Source organism: Falco punctatus, assembly GCF_963210335.1.
Source record: "Falco punctatus genome assembly, chromosome: 8".
Lineage (NCBI taxonomy): Eukaryota > Metazoa > Chordata > Aves > Falconiformes > Falconidae > Falco > Falco punctatus.
Genome location: NC_137588.1, coordinates 25,633,780 through 25,655,129, shown reverse-complemented (window position 1 = coordinate 25,655,129; position 21,350 = coordinate 25,633,780). Strand labels below are relative to the sequence as shown.

The 21,350-nt window shown below is 54.2% G+C and overlaps 2 protein-coding genes across 4 annotated transcripts; both read left to right on the top strand.

Moving 5' to 3' along the window:
- The first annotated feature begins 65 nt into the window (after positions 1-65).
- Positions 66-14,844, top strand: RETREG2 (reticulophagy regulator family member 2). Its single transcript, XM_080397864.1, has 9 exons — positions 66-422; positions 2,745-2,851; positions 7,743-7,773; positions 8,514-8,649; positions 9,990-10,074; positions 10,804-10,941; positions 11,450-11,544; positions 12,497-12,632; positions 13,381-14,844. Exons 1-9 carry the CDS (start codon positions 205-207, stop codon positions 14,109-14,111), a joined length of 1,677 nt encoding a protein of 558 aa, XP_080253990.1. The 5' UTR covers positions 66-204; the 3' UTR covers positions 14,112-14,844.
- A 312-nt stretch (positions 14,845-15,156) lies between these two features.
- Positions 15,157-21,206, top strand: ZFAND2B (zinc finger AN1-type containing 2B). 3 transcript variants are annotated; one of them, XM_080397887.1, is made up of 9 exons: positions 15,159-15,329; positions 16,052-16,146; positions 16,585-16,716; positions 17,361-17,512; positions 18,002-18,109; positions 18,281-18,350; positions 18,904-18,980; positions 19,581-19,662; positions 19,928-21,206. In XM_080397887.1, exons 1-9 carry the CDS (start codon positions 15,275-15,277, stop codon positions 19,964-19,966), a joined length of 810 nt encoding a protein of 269 aa, XP_080254013.1. In that variant the 5' UTR covers positions 15,159-15,274; the 3' UTR covers positions 19,967-21,206. The 3 variants fall into 3 exon arrangements, with proteins under 3 accessions (XP_080254015.1, XP_080254013.1, XP_080254014.1); XM_080397888.1 differs by having other exon boundaries at positions 15,161-15,329; positions 19,584-19,662; XM_080397889.1 differs by lacking the exons at positions 19,581-19,662; positions 19,928-21,206 and adding an exon at positions 19,381-19,560 and having other exon boundaries at positions 15,157-15,329.
- Positions 21,207-21,350: the final 144 nt, after the last annotated feature.

The window sequence follows — 21,350 nt, the reverse complement described above, 5'->3', positions numbered from 1 at the left end:
CCGCGCGCCTGCGCCGCGCGCCCCCCCTCGCGCTCCCCGGGGCGCACGCGCGGCCGGTCCCTCCCGCCGCCGGGCGGGGTGCGCATGCGCGCGGCGCCAGCGGCCGCCGGTCCCCTCAGGCGGTGCCGTCCGCCCGGGCCGGTGCAGCGCTCGCCGCACCCCCGCCGGCGGTGACAGCGGCCCCTCCCTCCCCCTCCCGCAGCCATGGCGAGCGGCCGGGCTGAGGAGGCAGCGGCGGCGGCGGCAGCGGCCGAGGAGGAGGAGGAGGAGGCGGCGGCGGCGGCGGCGGCGCGGTTGGCGGCGGCGCTGCGGCAGCGGTTGCGGGGCTGGGAGGCGGCGCTGGCGGCGGCGCAGCGGCTGCTGGTGTGGGAGAGGCCGCTGCACAGCCTGGTGACCGCCGCCGCGCTCGGCGGGGCCCTTTGGTGAGCTGGGGAGGGGCAGGCCGCGGGGCCGGGCCGGGCCGGGGCCGCGCAGGTTGGGCGGGCGGCGCTCGGGGGCTGCCGGGCCCTCCCGCGGCGGGGGCCGCCTGCGGGCCGCCGGGGCCGGTGGCCGTCCCCACTGGGCTGCCTGCGGCCAGCGGTGCCGCGGCAGAGCTGGGGGCTGCAGCTGCCGCAGCCCAGCGCCGCGGGATGCGCCCGGCCGGGAGCAGCCGCGCTGTCCCATCGGACAGGCGTAAGCAGGCCCCTCCCTGCGGGGACAGGGTGCCAGCACCTCGGGCAGGATTTGCCCCGCGATAATAAAACGCAGCTGGGCTCCGCTGGAGGCTCGCCCAGGCACGTTTCTGGGTAATTTTTGCATGCACGCTTTATCGGTTGACTTCAGCCCAGAACCGTGGTCGGTAAGCCCCACAGCCTCCTGCGGCGGCAGGCTGCGGTGTGGTGTTTTATTTAAGCTCTTCTCGGTAATTTTTTCGCGTGAATGCAGAGGCTGCTCCGTTTGGGGACGAGCATGTTCCCTCTGCCGTGCCTTCCCCTCTCTGCCTCTCAGGCAGGGCAGCAGCACCAGGAGTGAGAGTGGCAGAGCCCAGCTGTGGAGGGGAATGAAAAACATCCTGTGTGTTTGTATAAACAGTGCGTCAGTTTTACTGGCAGAAGCACTCTCAGCCAGTGGCTTTCTCAGCAGAAAAGGTCAAAACTGGCCAGGGAAAGAGTTAAATGTTGTTTGCAGATGAACTAGGAAGGAACGGATTCTGAAGTCAGAGAAGGGGAAAGTATGTGGCCAAACAGCCTTTGAAGTCAGTCTGAAGAGGCCACTGACATCCTGCTCCCTCATCCATATGATTATCAGAGGCATATGTGGTAGCCCAGTATGTAAATGGTTTTGGACTACTCTACCAGCTGGAAAGGTCTCAAAGCAGAGCTTTGAAGTTTGTGGGAGGGGAAGAGGCATGCCATGAGATGGCAGGGAGGGTAGACAATGACAGCTAAGGGACTGTGTGTAAAAAGGTTGAGAACAAAGCACGCCCAGAATATGGGACAGCAGAGGGAGATTTAAATATCACAGAGAGGGAGGAATTTGTGGTCCCATGGAGGATTCCACCAGCATCCTTGGACTGCAGTCCATAAATGAGGTGGAATAGGAAGAAATTCTTCCAAAGCAGACATGTTAAACTACAATATTGTCCTATGAGAAGGGATAAAAACAGTTGATTAGGTCATTATGGGTCCTGTAAGCCCATGGAAAGTGTGTAGTACTCATTTTGTGGTGCCTGGTGAGGCAGATCTTGCTACCTCTGACTGTGGCTTCGTTGAAAGCACAGCCCTTCCCTGTGCTGCACAGCAAGATGCTGTCTGGCTCTGATCATTGTTTGGTGCATTTGAGATTAGTTATTTGTAAATAGTCACTGAAGAGGAGCAAGGAAAATAGCAGAGCGGCTCTTCCTTTCTGGAAAGGAGGTTCATTGAAGGGGTGCAGGTGAATCTGTTTCCCAGGCATTTGTTTCTGGAGTAACTTAATAAAAACAGCTCCTCTGAGCTGGAGGGAAGTGCTGATGCTCTTGCTTAGAGGAAAGGAGGAATGCAGACAGCTGCTGGTTGCACAAGTGCTACCCTGGGACTTTTGCTGTTGAATCTGTATGGAGTGGGGAGATAAACTCTTTGACGGTGCGATTGCGTGACTATGTGTGAGGAGTGGTGTGTGAGTTGGCGTTTGGCTGAAGCCAGCGTGTTGATGAGAGACATGAAAGGTTTTATGATAGAGTCAAGCGAGCAACTAAATCGTTTAAGTGCTAGGCTCTGATGAAACGGGGAGAGGTTTTTGATAAAAGAACAGGCATCTAGAAGCAGATGCATGATGTGTTTTGGTGCTACCTGTGGGTAATGCTGGACCTTGTGATTACAAATAGGATGTAAGATTTCAGCAAACAGGCTGCTTCTCAACCAGTCTTCTGCTACAGCAAAATCTGTATTTATGCTATCTGCAGCCTCCACCTTGAGAATTTGCAGAGACTTGTGCTCGTATGAGGGAGCATTAGCCTTGTTTTACAACCGAAGGAGGAGCTCAGGAGCAGGGGAGGAGAACACTGAGAGATGGCAGGTAGTCAGCTATCTGGTGGTGGGCAAAAGCACCATCTGAGAATCTGCGGTGGGCGGGGGTGGGTGTCTGCAGAGTGCAAAGCTTCCTGCAATGGCCGGTAGCAGTCGGATGTTTCTGCTCTGCTGTACCCTGATCCATGTCTGTTTGCTCATCAAGAGCAGTAACTTGCTGCCTTTTTCCTGCCTAACAATTTCTCGTTTGATTTCTAGGTTGTTTTCCTCCACCTCCCTGAGACCTCTCTTTCTCCTCAGCATGTCCCTTCTTGGCATCCTCTTGCTGGAGAGATGGAAGCCCAGGTTCCTCTTTGATTTCTCAGGTATGTGATGAGTAGCGCTGTAGCTAGCGACACAGTTCTGTTGTTACCAGCTGCTGGGCTATGACCACAGACAGTCCTTTCCCAGCTGTTTCATAGGTCATGTAAGTCCTGTCTGCTATAACTGTAGGCTTTGGTACTGGTGCTGCCTCTTACCTATTTGTGTCAGAGTATTAGGATATATCCTTATACTCTGGGCATAGGGAGAATTGCTCCCAGTGCTGAGAAGTTCTGGGAGTGGCTCATTTTGACTGCGGCTAAGGGGGCCCAGCTAGCTTATCAGGGAAGTTGGTAACAGGGATTATGCAGTGTTTCTGCTGTGTTCTTCCTCTCCTGTAAGTGTCATGCGGAAAAAGATCATTCCAGGTCTAAGCATATATGGCCAGTGGAGCTGGGGGAAGGAAATGGGGATTGAAGTGTATTGGTTTAAGTACAGTGTGGGTTTGTGCCCTGAAAGTGGCAGAGCAGAAGAGAGCCACTTCTTGTGGCGGGTAGCAGAGTGGATGATGAGGTCTGACAGCAGGGACAGTTAGTGTATTGTACCTGTACTGAACAGCATCTGGTCTCCAGTTAATCGGTGAGCCTGATCACTTGGCTTATCCTTCCAATTTATTGAAGAGTCTTTGCCAACGTTAGACGCAAAAGCAACAAGGGGGATAGGCTCGTAATGGTGATAGGCGTGGATTGGCTGCTGTCTGCTTTGAGTGCCTCCTTCATTGGAGTTTATTAAATGACTGAACCCAGACCTGCCTACTGTATCTGCTGCTGCTGTTCAAAGGCAGCTCGGGGGCCCTCCACCCCTGTCCCCCTACTCTAGGGAGGGTTTCTGAATGAAAGCCTCTCTATATGTGTGTTTGTAAGGTGCCCTTTATTTGACCTAAAAGGTACTGACTTAAAGGGTGCTTTCACAGAAGTCCTGATAAGATTAGATATGTTTCAGCTGTAGTCTTGAAACTGTTTGCTTTGTGTGGTTCAGGTAACGAGGCAGCTAAACTGGACTGGCCAATTTAATTTCCTGCTTATTCACGTTGGGTTTGTAAGGAAATAGTTTAGAGCCAACCCAAAACATCTCACTTGAAATTTGTCCAGAAATGCAAAAGTCTGCTCTCCAATACAGAATGGTGTCATTGAGACAGGTGGAGATAGAATCGCTTCAGCAAGTACCAGGCCTGTAAAAGTTGTGTTATCACAGAAGAAATAGGAAATCCATACTGAAATCAATGTATATGTTGCAGAGCAGTGAGGAATAAAAAAGAAAACAAACAAAAAACACACCAGGGCTTAGGCTCATGAGTGTCATCAGCTCTGCAAGTTGTCAGTGCACATCCTACTGAGCAACTCCTCAGTGTTCTTCCCCGTATTTCACTCCTTGCTGCTTTTCTGGTGCTGACAGAGACACCTTTCTGATGTGCTTGATTAGGCCACAGCCCTGATTTCGGTATGGTCCGCTGACCATGCTTCCTCAGCCTCTGCAAGGTAGGAGCAGTGCTCTGCATTCTTGAGGGGCCTCTGGTTGAACTGGCACTGCTTTGGGGTTCTTGTGTGCCTCTTGCTTCCTGCTGAAGCAGAGCTGCAGCTTTGTGGCTTTCCTCCTCAGTGCTTCCTGCAAGTCTTTCCTGGAGCTTTTGGAAGTAGGTCAGTACCACACCTTCAAGAGTCGGCACGTATATACACAAACCTCAGCCTGTGGCAGTTCTGTATGTCTCAGGTGACTGCTTATAGCATCACTTCTGAAGGAATGCTAAAACCTCAGTGTGTATTTTGCAGTTACTCATACACTGTGATCAGGGACACACTAACAGCAGCGAGATTCACAACTTTTTTAGGTCCTGTCAGGAAAGACTGTATATTTTCACCTCCCATGCAGGTTATTTTCTCCATATGTAACCACCTCTACATGGAGTTCCACTTAAATATTGTTTAAGGACTTATGAAGCACCTTCATTTTGTCCTGAAGTGGATATCAAGTAGGGATGTTTTCTGTAGCATTGTCAGCTGTGGTTTTGTTAGTGTAGGAGAGTGTAGTATGCAGGAGCTCTTGCAAAGGCTGCATTGCAATTGAATGCTAGTACTTCTTAAAAAGGGCCCCTGCTTTCTAGCTAGTTTACACGCAGATGGAGAATGCCTCTTGGGGAAGCATTGAAAACCTATGAGAGCCGAGGAATCCATCAGCAATAATTTGTCAGTACAAACATGTAACCTGAACTGGTCTCCCAGAAGAGTCTGGTGTATATTGAGTGGTTTGTATCAATCCACAGCCCAGTGTGAAATGCTGACAGCAAGATTTCAGCCAGTTATTGATGATCTGAGGCCAGCTGTGGGTGTTCTGCTTGCTGGCTTAGTTGTACTGATGCTAGACAGTATTGCAGCACAGGTTGGAGTTAAGCCTTAACTGAGTGTATGTGTCCTGTTGGAAATGCTTCAGGGTTTTTGTGGTTGGGCTGTTCCTCCAACTGGTTTAAGACTCCAGTGCTTTGGGATGGCCAGCAGGCAGACTACTGTGCTACAGGAAGTAAGATACTGTTGATTTTAAAGACAGCTCGTGTTTTGCCAGATAGTTGAAATCACGTGAACGCTCTGCAGCCTGATGAAATGTTCTGCAGCTCCCCAAAGTATCTCTGAAACCTTCAGAAGCAAGTGAGAATTGTTTCACTCCCTCTGCTGGCATATTTTGGATGGCTTGGATTACTGCGGGCAGTTGGAGAAGAATGGGTTTCGTGTGCCATCCTGCTTACTGTGTTAAGGCACATCTTTCCAGCAGAGTATGGCAAGCATCCCAGCACCTCATTTGGTAGCTGGTACAACCAGTATGGTCAGCCATCACAGACTGGCTAGTGCCAAATGTCATTTATTTGGTGATTTAGTGCAGGTAATAATGAGGCTTTTGAGGTATAGCTGGATTTTTGTGTGCTGTGATTAAGCAGCTTTAGATTCCTGAGCACAATAACAAAATACAGCAATGACAGTTGCGTGAGAGAAGCAACCACTCTGTGGGGGTGGAGCTGTGTCCGAAATACTCACCGCACGCCGAGCTCCCTTTGTGAGCAGTGCTTGCCAGCTGCCCCAGCCACTGTGCTGAACAGTCATGGGCAGAGGAGCGGATGGGCAGCCCAGCCTGAGAGCAGTTGACTCCTCTTGTCAGGCCTGATTACTGGAAATCTGGGTCATGCTCTCAAAGAATCGCCTCCTCCCCTGAGCGGATGGCCTCCCGCTCCACTGCACTGTGCAGGGCGGCTGGTGCAGTGCCTGCAGCTGTAGGAGGAGTCTGACATAGTTGGCCCAACATCCTGTGTCTTGGGAGAACAGTGGCAAGGATGCTACAAGCAGTTGCTTTCTTCTGCAGCTTGAACTGGAGGCTGAAGTCTCACTGGGTGTTGGCAGTGATGGATGTTTGCCTCTTCTGTGTGTCCCTGGGGGAGTTGTTGCTGCTTTTGGGCTTTGCATCTGGCTGATGACTCCAGGGAGGATTCAACCCCCTTTTTGCTCATGTTGCATTTTTCAGCCCATTTCTAACAATTGGCCTGGACTTAGAGCATAAACACTCTTCATGGATTTTAGTCCTGTTTATGCAGTGACATGCGGTATGGGAGATAGGGTCCTACTGATTTTTAGAACCTCTTGGACCAAGTTTGCTGTTGGCTAGACAACATCAAAGATGTATCCATCCCTACCACCTTTAGGACAGTAGGCTGACTGGTAGAGGAGGGTAGCCCTCGAGGGGCCTTCACAGTATGGTCAGGGCCTTGTTAGACACAAGAGGCTTATTAAGGCTGGAAGAGCTTTGATTGAGGCCTGTACATCCTCAGACACTAGTCAGCTGGCCAGGACACCCAAATCTGTGGGCAGCCAGGCTCATGAGTTCCAGTTGTCATAGAAATATTTGGGATTTTTTTCCTCTATCTATCTAAAGGCAGAGAACAATCACATGTGGCTTCTGCCACTGAAACACCGCTCCTCCCTTCAGTACTGCATGAAGTGCCTGTTTCATCACTGGGTTGGGTGCAGAGAAGAATGGGAGAATTTCCCTTGCTCTTATCCAGACTGCTGGACCTTAGGAGTGTAGTTTTATCTGTGCATGGCAGAGAGGGCTGTCAGGGGACAAAAGAGCCCTAAAATTAGAGAATTATACACAAGACTGCTATTTGTTACTTAATTCCATGGGAGACAATAGAGACAGCAGGGAGATCTCTGGCATTTGTACACAGCATCCTGACAGGGACTGTGGTCTGGGCTGGTTGGTGAGAAATGCAGCTCAGACCTGCTGGTGCCACGTTGAGCTCTGTGGTGGGAGCTGAAGCTTTGCCCAGCTCAGAAACCATGCTGGCAGCCCTCTGTGAATGACAAGGGCTAGGCAGCTGCCCTAGGGATGGCACTGCCCACACACATGGGGGTGCCAGGGCAAGTTGTGCAATCGCTGCAGCAGAGAGTCCGTGTGCTAGCAGCAGGGTGCACCTCAGATATGAGTGTTCTGCCATGTCTTGTCAACACAGGTTGCAAGTTTGGGGCTGGGGCACTCTGAGACCAGTGCTCTGGGTGCTCTGAGCTTCCCGGCTTCTTGGGCACCTCCGCATTGGCAGAGCATGGGAAACTGAAAAGTCCTGGACTTAAAGTAAGCATCAGTGTGTTATCAACATTATTCTCATACAAAAATCAAAAACACAGCATGGTACCAGCTACTAGGAAGAAAATTAACTCCATCTCAGCCAAAATGAGGACACCTGAGCAGCTCAGACTCCAAGCCAGTGATTCCTGCTTGCGTGACAGCATGAAGAAGGTCCCCAGGGTGCATCCCTAGCTAAGGATGATACATCTCCAGCTCTGCTCTGTTCAAGTGATAAAAATGTCGGGTTGTGTTTTTCACTTGGCTGACTAATCTGCTGTGTTCTCTCTACAGCACAGCCATCGGAGGAGCCAGGAGGGGAGAGGTAAGCTCACCGATGTGTTCCGTGGTGAGAGGGGAGAGTGGGGAAGCCTTAATGTAGTGTGGTGATCTCACCTGCCCTTTTTGCTGTTGTCGATAGACTGCATGGCTCCTGCTGTGAAATGTTGGGAGCTGTTTCTACTGCACTGGGAGCTGCTTATCAGCTCAGGAGCCACAGTTTGAGACTCTGGGGAAAGTTAGTGTTCTTTCAGTAGCAATAAAGCTCAAGTAGTTCTGACGTTAGGAACTTGGGTTTCTTCCTTGGATCTGTCCTGGACTATTTTAAGAATCGTCCAGAGAGAAGGAAATCCCTGAGACTGACTTTTGCAGGCCATACGTGCTGTCTGTGGTGGCGTAGCTTGCATTCTGTGCTTGGCCGTGGTTATAGGTCTGAGCCCCGCACTGGCTACCTCAAGACTTGGTGCCAGAGGAAGCCACATAACTAGTTCCACCTCCAGCTCTTCTGTCTGTGTGGCTTTGAGTAAACTCCTTTGCATCTTGGGCCTGTGGCACAGGGATGCTGTGGCATGGTGTCTGCTGCTGCTGCTTGGTTCAGGTGGTTTTTGGCTCTCTTCCTGATTAAAGGAAAAAAGTATCTCCAGGTGGCTTCTGTAGTTCAGGTGAAGATGCAGTCAGTATTGTCAAGCCTTTGGTAGGCATCCCTGCTTCCCACTGCAGCTGTTCCCTCCCACAACAAAACAGACCATGTTCAAAGATTGTCTTCTTGCTCTTGTCTGTCTCTAGTGAGGGGGTGACTTCAGGGGCACAACCTCACCTGCTCAGTGTCCCTGAGCTGTGCCACTGTCTGGCAGAGAGCTGGGTCACCTTCAGGCTGTACCTGCAGGAACTGCTACAGTACAAGAGGCAAAATCCTGCCAAGGTAAGCTGGAGATACCTACTCTTCTGTGCAGGGGCTTTTCTTTCCATTACTAGTGGCCTAGGAGATGGAAGAATGTAAAATCATTATTTTTTATAATTGCTGTCCCGATTTAACATTTGCTGTTGATTCCTTTCAAACTCTGTGCCATGGGAAGCGTAAATAATGAGTAATTGGATTCCAGTATTTGTAAGCTGGAGTTGAACTTTAGCCCTCTGTGAATGGCTAGCTATGCTTAATTTTATTTTTTAGCATGCGAAGGAAGCTCTTAGATTGAGACTGAGGAGAAAAAAGGGAGCCTGCAGTCTCTGCCCCTTTCACAGGCTCCATTTTTAAGCTGGTCCTACCTATTTTGCTAGCCAAGATCCTAGCTAGCCCAGTCCAAATGCAGCAGTGTTTCTGATTGCATAGAAACTTGTGATTAACCATGCTGTGATGGCTCTGTGTGTTGTTTGGAAAGGGTTTGTAGACAGGAGTTGCCTTAGGATCACAAAAAATAGGACAGGCCAGCCACTGGGTTTGTATCAGGGTTGCTGAGGTCCAGTGTACCAAAAGGTTTCTATGACTGCTGATTACTCCTCCTCTGTGAAAACACTCTCCCAAATACAGGCAGCAGGAGACCAGGACAAAGATGCCCATAAAGCATGAGTTCATTGGGAGCAAAGCCCTCAGAGGGCCCTTGCTTTTGTATACCCTTTCCATTACGAATGAAACTTCATCGTGGGATTTAGTTGATGCCTGAACCTGTGCCCTGGCTTGCAAGGTGTCTGTTCTCACTTCTCCCCCTCCCCAGGAGAATGCAGGACAAGCCATCAGGGCTGCACCATTATACTTCCACTTTTTCCAGGGGCAGAAGGTCCTGGTCTGGTGGGAGCGTGGGTTCTGTTAATGCTTCTGCCAGCTGGTTTATGGCATAGCAGTGGCACAGCATCTGGTGACTCTGTAACAGCTTCCTGTCTCTGTCAGAACAGTACAGGCTTCTCTTAAAATGCCGGGCTCTGCAGCAGAGATGTACTCTAAAATGGCAATTTGCATTATCCCATCCTAACCTCAAGGAATATAATTTACTTCGTAAAGAAGCGTCCAGTAAAGCTTTGATTCATTTTATTGGGGTGTTGGGTTGTCTTGGTCTTCCTGCACTTGAACCTCTAATGCTAACAGCTTAACCCAACCAAGCTGTCTGAGTTGTGATTGTCAGCATCTGAATGTTACTCAATGCAAAGCTGGTGTACTGACTTTATTAGGAGCGTCCCTCATTTTGCTCTAACTGGGTTTCCTGCACTGGTTGCATAGACATATCTCTGCCTCTTGTCACTTCTCTTTGTTCCTCTCTCTTCCTTCAGTTCTGCATGAGTGTCTGTTCAGGCTGCCTGATTCTGGCTGTAGTTGGACACTATGTTCCAGGCATAATGATCTCCTACATCATTTGTGAGTATAAGCAGCTCTCCTGTCTGACTTAAGCTGAAACGTGACCTAACTGTGCTGTTGATACACTGGTAGAACCGTGTTTGTGATTTTCTTGAGGGGATCTGCGCTAGATGATTAATTAACACGGGTAGTGTGCTCCGGGCAGTCTCTGGCTTTAAGTGCATGAATGCAGTACAACGCCGGAGTCAGGAGGGGGAGCTCTCGCTCCCGGCCGTGCCGGGGAGCTCCAGGGGTGCAGGAAGCCGCAGTCCCTCAGTTCCTAGAGTGGGAAAATCCATATCGAGAGGTGTTAAGCAAGCTGCATGTTTAGTAAATAAGACCTTTTTCACTGCATTGTGAGTCCCTGCTAACTCTGTTCAGGTGGTTGGCTGCTAGCGCATCTCTGTATGAGCTCTATGCTGCTACCCTTATAAAAGTTTTGTTGATTTTTAGTTTTAATAACCTCATTTCAGGGCCTCTATTGCATGTTGGGGCTGTGATGCAGTGGCTGAAGAGGAGGGCTTTGTATTTTATCTTAACATAAATCCGTATCCTAACAGAGATCTGTGAGGAAAACCTGGTTAATCAAGCAGCTTTGGAATGAGTAAGATTAGCCATGGATGAGGATTTAGACAGAGTCAGATGAGAGAGCAAATGCCATTCAGCTGCGCCTCCCTCAATGCAGACTTTCTTGCTGGGCTGGGTTGTGCTCAGTCTGTCTCTCACATTCCCCACACGCTGTGTCCGCAGTGCTCAGCATTCTGCTCTGGCCTCTGGTGGTCTACCACGAGCTGATCCAGAGGATGTATACACGTTTGGAGCCCGTCCTGATGAAATTGGACTACAGTATGAAGGCAGAGACGCTGCACCACAAGCATGAGAAGAAGAGTAAGGACCCACCTTCTCTCTTAACTTTTTCTGGTGCCGTACTCCCTGGGTTGGAGCCCTAGCAAAGGGACAGTGGAGAGCACAGCTGCCAACACTGGTGATAGGCTACAGCAGAGCAGGGGAAAACAGACTGAAACTTTAGGGTTATGGGGAGAGAAACTGGACAGGTGATCCTGGGAATAATAAATGAAAGCAACAGGTTACACTTGTCTCTGGGAACCTTGGGCTTCTGGGAAACCTGTGCAGTTTCACAGTGTAGTAGGAGTGGAAAAACGACGTATAAAGGCAGGGGTCCTCAAACTTTTTAAACAGGGGGCTGGTGCACGGATTAAGTGGCAGGCAGTCATCTGTGGCTGCTTGGTTTCCCCCCGCAACCCCCGGGGGGGTGTGTGTCTGTAAATACCGGGGGCCGGATTGAGGACGCTGGGGGGCCGTAGTTTGAGGACCCCTGTATAAAGGCATAAAATTCCTTCAGTCTCATGTAAAGCCTTTGTTCTTTTTCTCATAGAGCGACAAGGGAAGAGTGAGCCTGCAGCAGGTGATGAGCCAACGGCAGAAACAGAGAGTGAGAGTGAGGCAGAGCTGTCAGGCTTCTCCCCAGTGGTAAGAGCACAAAGAGTTGAGCAGGAACCAGTGCCTCCTGTCTGGTCTCTGGTATCTTGAGAGCCAAGGGGTGGTCTGGGTACAGCTGCATTGATAACAAACATCAGAGAAACCAGAGACTTCTTTGCAGAATCCCAAGGGAAGAAGGGTATTTGTTTGATGAAGGCTGTTGTCTCCAGTCTGGGTATTGAGAATTCAGTGCCACAGGGCTGATGATGCAGTAGCAGGACAGGGTGAGCTGTGCTCCATCCTCCTGCTGACCTGTGGTATCACTTTGATGGTTACACTTGATGCTCAGAGAATGTGAGTGTCTTGTAAAGAAATCAGCTCTGCTGGTGTTATGTGCAGAGGCTCCTCACCACCGGGAAAGGGAGATGAGCAGCACTAGTGTCTTGTACACAGTTCCCTGATCTCAGTCAGACTGGGTGTGACCTTTCTAGATGTGCACCACAGAAATGAACCAAGTGTTACTCTTTACAGGAGCTCTGGGCATGTAGCTAGGCTGTGAGTTGGAAGCTTCAGCTTCCAAAGTAACTTGGATACTTGAACTGCTGCTGCCTGTAGAAGGCTTCATTGGGCTCAGTGTGAATGCAAAAGGGAAGGGCTGTTCCACTCCTTGGTGATCCCAGGAGAGGAAGAAGGATCAGAGCCTTCTGAGACTCCCACAGGCTGATCCCATCTTGTTCTGGCTCTTCCAGGTTCTTCACTGAGAGCAGGCGAAGCGTCAGGCAGTAAATTATTGCAGGAAAGCCAGTGAGCTGAGACTGTCCTTCCCAGCAGTGCGATGAGCACTTTGCCCAGACCACTCCTGCTTTCATAGTGTCCCTGTGCAGCGTACTGTCCCTCCAGCAAGGACTTCTGCCTGGAACCTCTGGTTTGTGCAGAAGTGCCTGTAGGCAGCACTGGTAGTCAGGCACCCAGGAATTTGTCCCTCTGCTTTCATCCCATGCAGGTGGATGTGAAGAAGACTGCCCTGGCACTGTCAATAACAGATTCTGAGCTGTCTGATGAGGAGGCTTCCATTCTGGAGAGTGGGGGCTTTTCTGTCTCAAGGGCTACCACCCCACAGCTGACAGACGTTTCTGAAGGTACGTGATGGAACACCTTGCTGCCTTCCTTACCTTGGATGTATTTTTCAAAAACAACTGGTCCTCCAAACGGGAGAACAGGGAGAGAGCCCAGGTATTTGCCGGGGGAAGAGCACTGAAAGGAGGAAGCAGTAACAGCAGTGCAGCATGCCCTGGCTTCATGCCTGATCATGAGTTGGTCCTGAGTGGACATCTGCCTCTGATTACTGACCCACGAGGCAATGCTCTCTTGTGACTCCAGCAAGGGAGCAAGGCCATCCACAAAGTCCCATAGAAATAATTGTATAGTATAGTCATACACCCGTAAATGATGCTGGGTGAAACAGGTTGGACACCCCACCCTGTCAGACTTCACAAGCTGAGAGAAAGGCTGGTTAGTGGTGAGGTGAAGGTAACCTCTCAGATGTGGTCACTTGAGTGTCTGGGGAGGAACAGGCAGGTGAAGTGCAAAATTTACCTGACCTTGTGGGTTTCAGTGGGGTGCTCCAGATGCAGAGAGTGTGAGCTGAAGAAGTAAGTCCTCTCTGAGCACAGAGTATGTAGAACAGGATGAGAAAAGGGACGCTCATCACATGAGTTGTGCCACTAGGTGAAGGGAATAACTACAGATCCTTCCTGCTGCGCTCCGAGAGCTGGGAGGATGCCCAAAAGTGAGCTGTGGTGTGTCACCTGAGGGGAGGTGGGTGGGAGGGGTCAGTGCCCTGGGTCAGGGTGAGGGGACCTGCTTCTTAATGCTGGTGCCTTGCAGACCTAGATCAGCAGAGCCTGCACAGCGAGCCAGAGGAGTCGTTTTCCAAGGACCTGGCAGAGTTTCCCTCCGTAGAAGAGTATCATTCCAGAGACCTGGGACCGCAGAGTGATGAAGACGCGTTTGGTGTGCCTCTAGGTCCTGAGCTTGCCCATGCTGCCCGTGAGCTGGACTCGGCAGAGAAGGAGGCTGCGGACTCTGACCTCTCCATCCTTCGCCTGGCGTCTCCTCTCCATTTTGTAAATACGCACTTCAATGGGAGCGGGCAGGCGGCAGGAGACAGTGCAGAGCCAAAGACTGTCCCTGCCCCGGGCCTGGGCATCTGCATTGACACGCTGAGTGAGGAGATCGTCACCACTGCCATTACCACGGCAGTGCAGAACACCCTCTCCGCCCTGCTGCGGTCCTCCGAGGCCAGCGAGGGACCCTCCCTCTCTGAGTTCCTCCCCACCGAGCCCGAAGAGAAACTGAGTTTCCAAGCACAGCTGTCAGAGAGCGAAGTGGTGGAGACAGAGACAGCAGCTTCACCAGAGGACGAGGAGGAAGCAGATGACTTTGAGCTACTGGATCAGGGGGAGCTGGAGCAAATGGATGTAGAGCTGGGGCTTGGAGAGGAGCAGGAGGCACAAGAGTCTCCAGCTGCTCCAGCCCCCCCTTCTCCCACACTTGCTGAGCTGCCAAAGCAAGAAGATGAGGAGGCGGCAGTGATGACAGCAGCATCTATGTCGTAGGTCTTCTTCATGCACCCCCTTTTCCTCCATCGTCACTGGAAAGAAGGAAAAACTCACATGGTGAACGTGCAGTGGGTTTTTAGATGTTTGTGTTGACTGGGATGGAAACGCGTCAGTGTTAATGTGCTGTGTCTGGAATAACGAATCCTTTCCATCCTTCTAGAGCCCGGCCTTCGCTGGCTGAGCAGGAGACGCCCCTGCCCTGTAGCTGGGGAGGAGCCAGCTCCTAGAAGCCTTATGCCACAATCGAAACACCAACCCCAGCAAACGCTTCCTAGTAATGGTGCAGTATTTTGGTCTGTCTTCTGTTTGTCTTTTCGTTTTGCACGCAGAGTACCGAGCTAGCTGTAGCTGCTGCTAATACCCACATCCCCAGTAGGACATATGCAATCTTATTTTATTGGGTTTTTAAATGGCTAAAAGTGTAAATAATTTTAACTTCCATTGGTTTCGTCTGGGGGGGAGGGATGGGGTGCACAGTCAAACGCAGCTCTCAGGAGCTAGTGGAGGGAAAGGGGTCTTCGGAGGGGGGCGTGGCAGTGAGGGGGCAGAAGCGGTTGGGTGCTGGGCAGTGAAGAGACCCCCTTCTGCAAACCGTTACCACCTCTCGTGTCACTGCTGGAACAGGGTGTTGGGCAATACCTGTTTTTTCCCTGTCTGAGTCGGGTTCTGCTACTGGGTGGCTGTAGAGGTTTTTGCAATCAATGAAGTTTGCTCCTGGCCCTGTTCGGTACTCCCGTTCCTTCCTGCCGGGGTCTCTCCCGGGCATCTCTCGTCGTCTGCACCCCCGGCGCTGCAGGCACCCACCCGCGCTGGGTCGGGCATCGCCGCGTGGCGCCGGAAGGCCCCGCAGTGACTTGCAGGGAGCCGGGAGCTCCGTTATACCGGGGGGCACCCGCGCGCTGTGCCCCTTTTGGGGATGGGAGGGGGGACGGGAGGAGGAGGAGGGAGGGAACCCCCCGCCCCCCGTTTAAGCCGTCCCGCCCGGGCCGTGCCCTCAGCCTCCTCCCGCGCCCGGGAAGGTCCCTCCGCAGCGGGCGCTGGGACGTGCCCCCCGTGGGTCCCGCGGCGGCCGCGCGCGGCGGGGCGGGGCCGGTGCTGTCCCCGCCCCGTGTGACGCCGTGCCGGAAGCGGGGGCGGTGGGAGCCGCCGCCGGGGCCGCCATGGAGTTCCCGGACCTGGGCGCGCACTGCTCCCGGCCCGCCTGCCAGCGCCTGGGTGAGGGACGGCGGCCGCGCCGGGGGTGGGGGGGTACCTGGCGGCCGGGCCCTGCTCCCCGCCCGGGCAAGGCGGCGCAGGCCGGGGCCTAGGCGGCGCGGCGCGGGTAGCCCGGCCTCCGCAGGGGAAGGGGGCGGCGGGGCGGTGGCCGGCACCCGCCGGTGTGGCGAGGGGTGAAGGGCGGGTCGTGCCGCCCGGCCTGCCCTTGGCGGAGGGCGAGGGGCGGCCGCGGCCTCTGGGCGCCCCGCCGGGGCGGAGCCGGGTGTCGGCTCTGCCCCGGGCGACAGCGCAGGCGGCGGCTATCGGTCAGCGACAGCAAGGCCGGGACCCGGCAGGGAGCCCGGACCCGCCGGCGGTGGGGGGCTCTGGGGGCCCGTCTGCCCCCCGGGGCTCACGGCAGCGGCTGCCCCGGGTGGGGGAGGGCCGCCCGCCTCGGGCTTGAGGCTGGCAGCCCCCGGGGAGCTCGGTGTGGTGTCGGGATGCTGCTCCTGAACCCGGGGAAGGGGTGTTTTAAGGAGGATCCCGAGGGGTTCCTGGAGATGTAGCTGCGGATCCGCAGCCCTTTTGTTCCCGTGCTGGGAGCTGGGGGCAGAGGGGAGCGGCCCCGGCTTTGCCGTGGCTCCGGGCTGAGCCGTCGGGAAGGCAGAGGCGGGGGGGGCCGGGCCGCAGGCGGCAAGCGCCGGCCTCAACGGGCTGTGTCTGCGGCGTCTCCCTGCTCCCAGACTTCCTCCCCCTGAAGTGCGATGCCTGCGAGCAGATCTTCTGCACCGACCACATCGCCTACGCCCAGCATGACTGCACCTCTGCCTACAAGAAGGTGAGGGCGGAGGGGAGGTCTAATCCAGCCTCCCACACAGAGCTGCTGAGCTTTCCCGGCCAGGGATCAGAATAATTTGCGACTTCTTTTGTCGCTTGGGCAATCCCCCTTGGGACTTGTGCCAAGTCTGAAGGTGTCCCTGAAATCCAAGATACCTATTGGTGCCGCACACTTCCACCCCACCTTGTGCCACTGGGTGAAACGGTTTGGGCATCTCCCAGCCTTGCTGTCTTCCCATCCCAGAGCCTGTGCCCATGCCTGTCACACCTGCCAGGTCAGAAGCAGCTCAGCTGTTTGGGGGGTGCTGGGTGGGATCTCCCACAGCAGGTGATGCTGTGGAAGCTGTGGCAGCCAGATCCTGAGAAGGAGCGAGGTGACCGCACAGCACTTGAGGTTGCCAAGCTGCCAGCTCCCAGACCCTTTTTTTTGACTCTACAGGATGTGCAGGTCCCTGTGTGTCCCCTCTGCAACACCCCGGTCCCTGTGAGGCGGGGAGAGATGCCCGATGTCGTGGTGGGTGAGCACATTGACCGTGACTGCAAGTCGGACCCCGCACAGCGCAAGCGCAAGGTGGGAACCTGGTGCTCTCCATGTGACTGCTGAGCTCTGCTGAGTCCCTGCCAAAGCCTGGGAGTGGGATGAAAACCACACACGAGTCAGCCCTGCTCGTGCCGCCTCTGCGCAGGCTGAGGGCAGGAAGGGTTGCTGAGCTGGAGGTGTGTGCATGTGTAGGGCTTTGTGGTGTGAGTCGGGGGCTGAGGTAGTGATGGAGTGGGGCTGGGCAGCCACCTGGGATATGAAGATGGGAAACAGCACACTGCCATTAGGAAGATGCAATCAGCTGCCCTGTCTTGCCAGGGGAGGAAATTGCTGCAGGAAGCTGGCCCTGCAGGATTCTAGCCCAGCAACAGCTGGAGGGCTCTGGGCTGCCCCCACTGCCCTGGCAGGGCAGGCAGGAGTCCCTAGGTGAGGTGGTCTCTCTCCTGCTGTGTATTCTGTGGTCGTGGAGACCCTTCACTATGGAGACTGAAGCACTAGTGAATTACTAATAAACTGTCTGAAGAAAACTAGTATTCAGAGACAAACTCCAGAGCCCCACAGAAGAGGCACTGGTGAGGAAAGCTGGTCACTGCCCAGGGCCCGGCATGGAGGCAAGGGACAGCCCTGGCCTTGCAGGGTATGCTTCTTTTCACCACTGCCGTGTCATCTTCCAGATCTTCACCAACAAGTGTTTGAAGCCTGGCTGCAAGCAGAAGGAGATGATGAAGGTGATCTGCAACCAGTGCCACAAGAACTACTGCCTCAAGCACCGGCACCCCCTGGACCATGACTGCAGTGGAGCAGGGCATCCCCTCTCCAAAGCAGGGTGAGGGCCTGGGGACAGGCTGGCAGGGATGGGGCTGTGCTTGCCAGATGAGTGATAGAAGAATCCTGGCTTCTCCTGACCTGTTGTCTGGGACTGCTGTGTTCTCACACTCCCTGCCCTGTGCGCTGGGGTGTCCTCCAGCAGCATTAAAGTTTTTAGAGTCAGCACAGCTGTATAGACAGTCTGTCCCTCCTGTAGCAAAAGCTGCTGGCACTACCTGCTAGCTGTTTTGTTCTTGCTTCTCTGCCCAGCCCCGTATTCTGTAGCCGGTGGTTTCTGCCTATCCTGGCACAGTGTTCCGAGGAAAGAAACAGCACTTGAAACTCCTGGGTGTAGCTGAGTACCCACAACATGGGTACTCTTAGGAGGAAGAGGAGCAGGGAGCCAGGGAGGTGTCTTGCTCATACAGCTTCATCTCTCTGGTATTCAGTGCCCAGGGATGGCTCGTTATAGTAAAACAGTTGTTCACAGGTGTCCTGTCTGTCCTAGGCATGCTGCAGTGGCCAGAGCCCAGGCATCCTCCTCCAAAACAGTCACCGCGTTGAGCAGTGGAGCAGCCCGGCCAACAGACAGCCCCTCTTCTCCCGCCCTTGCCAGGTAAGGTGATTGACCCGACTCTTAATTCTGAGGTGGGCACAACCAGGCTCATCTTGGCTCCCTGTGGGATGCAGGAGCAACACCTCTCTGCTTCTTGTGCACCAGCAGAGATGTGTACTCCTACCAGGGCTCCCTGCCTTGACAATAATCCAGCTTCTCTCCTGTTTGCAGAGGAGGCAGAGCAGCTGCACCACAGACTCGAAGCATTTCTCCTCCAGCTGTCATGCTGCAGAATGGGCTGGTGAGTAGCCTGGCATTTAGGGTGGGTTTTGCATGGTTCCTGTGCCCTGAGGAGCTACTGCAGCAACTGCTTTTTAACCCATGCTTTGCTGGTGGCTGTGGTGCTCCCCAGCTGGTCCTTCCCTGGCAAGCAGGGATCCCAGGTGCTTGGAGAGGCCATCAGCGTTTGTGCTGGTGCCTGCGAATGGCACCTCTCAGCTGCGTTTGATGGTCAGCTTTCAGCTTTCCCCAAAGGGACAAAACACATTGGCTGTTGACCCTGGGCATTGTCTTTCTGATCTGCAAACCAAGGGTGGAGGAGGAGGAGACTGCATGCCGCTTCCTGCTGGTATTCTTAGCATGCTCCCTGCACGGCAGGCAGAGCTGCATTACCTTGGGCAGGGGGAGAGCACTGCCAGTCTGTGCTGAGCCCTAGGCCTTTGCTTTGGCTGTGTCTGGCCTTGGAGAGGGGACATGCACCTACCTCTGGCCAGACAATACGGTACCTGCCGCATGTCCTCAGGGCTGCCTGTTGCCACCCTCAGCCAAGCTGGTGACAAGATGTTTTGTTTCAGAGTGAGGAAGAGGCACTGCAGCGAGCTCTGGAGATGTCCCTGGCAGAGTCAGCATGCAGCTCAGTGCAGCCACCCAGGTATGGCCTGGGGACACGTGGTGTCACGCCCCAAGCCTGTGTATGAGATCTTCCCTGGGGAAGCATCATGTGGCTCTGGGATGACGTTCCTCTCAACACGTGGCTTGGGATGATGCCTCTGTGTGGCTGATGGGGGAGAAAAGGAAGAGTCCAGAGCCATCACAGAGCTCTGTTCAAGTAGGCCCTCCGGGGTGCTGGGAGGGGAGAGTGACTGACAGCACAGAGCAGGGCAAACCATTGTTTGACCACTTGTCAGCTGATGAGCGTGGTTAGAGCCTGACAGAGGTAGAGTAGGGGTGTTCACAGAGGACACCAGGGAGCCTACACCCTTGGGCACATTGCCTGGTGCTGCTAAAAGCACTGTCTTACAGACGAGTTAATATGGTTCTTCTTGGCCCAGGGTGCTGGCTGCTGGCCCCCAGCTGGATCTTCTGGTCCTTCTCCAGCCCCTGGTCTGTTCAGGGTGATCCTCAGCTGCTCCCTGCCCTTAGTTGTCCTGGGGGGTTGTGGTGACAGGAGATCCTGCCACCCCAAAGGCCTCTGAGTGCTGGGCCACTGAGCTCCGGGGACCCGAGGCACACAATGCACTGCTGTCCCCAGCAGCACACAGGAGGAGGAGGATCTGGCACTGGCCCAAGCGCTGTCAGCGAGCGAAGCAGAGTACCAGCAGTCACAGCGGCAGGTGAGTGTGAGGCTCCACACTGTGGTGGGGTCGATCCTGTCCTGGCTGTGCCATAGAGAGCCTCCTTGAGTTCTGCTGCTTCTGGCCTCTGTCTAGGGTCACTTTTCTCACCAGGAGAAAAGCAGCCTGGCCTGGGGCAGTGGCAGCATCACTGCTGAACACGCAGCCCTGGGCACTCAGGCACTGGATGTGCCCCCTTACAGGGCAGAGGCAGGGGAGGGCATCCCATCTTCCCTTGCTCACTGTGTGCTTCTTCCCATTCCAGGCACACGGTTCAAAGCCATCAAACTGCAGCATGTCATAGGCAGGCGAGGCAGGGTGTGCCAGCGGACATGGGATTCCACTCGTGACCGAAGGAGCAGCTCTGGCCTCCCATGTGGATGCCATGGGGTTCTTGCCTGGACACTGACAACAGGAGTCTCTCACCAGGGACAGTTCATCTCCCTGGAGGCTGTAAGCAAGCCACCAAACACATGCTGACACCTCACCCTAGTACCTGTATAAAATCGGTGCAGCAAATTGCTGATGCTCCTGAAGAGGTGAAGACTGTTGGATGAGGCCAAGCACACAGTGACCAAAGCAAGCAGCAGCCCACGGCGTGCACTTAGCAACAGCTGCCATGGTCACGTCCCAGCACTGCTGGGACTGTGGGGCGAGGGCAGAGCCAGCCTGGAGGGAAATGCGGCGTAGGGACATCTCTGCATGCTCATATGTGCAGCCGGGCTGTGGCTGCCTGCTGCAGTAGTGGGAGGCTGGATTTTCATCCTCGGGGCGGGGGGGGGGGGCCATGCCAGCCCCTCAGCAATGAGCAGCTGGGGCTGGGATGGTCTCACACAGACATGGCACGTCTGAATGTGTGGCTTCCTGGCAATGTGAAGGCAGCCCCTTCCCCACTCCCCATGCCCTCAGTGCCTCCCCTGCTGTTTGCATGCATAAGAGCACGTTGGGCCTTAGGCTGGTGCCCAGGACCATTCTGAAAGCTGAGTGGAAACATCGTTTTCCTTTCTGGTTTAATTTAACAAGGGCCATTAACTGAGAAGTAACCTTAGCAGTGACTTGATTATAACTGTGTCACTTGCACAGGGGGACTGCAGCTGCCTGTTCTCTGCTGGCCTAAACTCCCAGGGCCCCGTTTTAATGCTGCTGGGTCAGGAATGTCTCCCTCCTTCCAGCCACACAGTAAGGGAACCCCTCCTGGGTAGCAGCAGCACAGAACCCCTTCGGGCAAACACAGCCCTGAGCCTGCAGCCAGCCCTTCCTTGCTGGTGGTCGGAGGCAGGAGCTGTTGCCTGGGTGGGGGTAGACTTGTCCTGCTGGCTTCTGGTAAGGGGGGTCTGCAGCCACGCAGAGCAGTGCTGCTTTCCCATCTGCTGTCTTGTGCTTCCCTGCGGGGCTGTGCTGTCCTGCTCTGAGCAGCACAGGGCTGAGGGGGTTACCTGCTGGCAGTGCCTCCCTGGGGCTGGAGTTGGGTTCAGGCTGGGCTGAGGGAATGCCAAGACTTGTCAAAAGTGCTGCTTGGGAGAAAATAAAAGCATAGCACAAGATGCAGAGGTGCTTTGGGGGAGCAGTCGCTTGGTGTCCGGCCCAGAGCAGTGAATCTCTGCAACTGGGGCACAAGGATGGGGGGCACGCGGGGGTGAAGCAGGTGCCAGCTGTGCTGCTTCTTCCTTTGCTGTTGGAGTGCAGCC

Bases quoted from the DNA above. Each gene is read 5' to 3' on its own strand.
- RETREG2 (XM_080397864.1), top strand. From the start codon at position 205: ATGGCGAGCGGCCGGGCTGAGGAGGCAGCGGCGGCGGCGGCAGCGGCC. The intron at 7,774-8,513 runs GTAAGCTCACCG...GTCTGTCTCTAG, and splicing joins GAGGAGCCAGGAGGGGAGAG to TGAGGGGGTGACTTCAGGGG. The intron at 10,942-11,449 runs GTAAGGACCCAC...TTTTTCTCATAG, and splicing joins CCACAAGCATGAGAAGAAGA to AGCGACAAGGGAAGAGTGAG.
- ZFAND2B (XM_080397887.1), top strand. From the start codon at position 15,275: ATGGAGTTCCCGGACCTGGGCGCGCACTGCTCCCGGCCCGCCTGCCAG. The intron at 18,110-18,280 runs GTAAGGTGATTG...TCCTGTTTGCAG, and splicing joins TCTTCTCCCGCCCTTGCCAG to AGGAGGCAGAGCAGCTGCAC. The intron at 18,351-18,903 runs GTGAGTAGCCTG...GTTTTGTTTCAG, and splicing joins TCATGCTGCAGAATGGGCTG to AGTGAGGAAGAGGCACTGCA.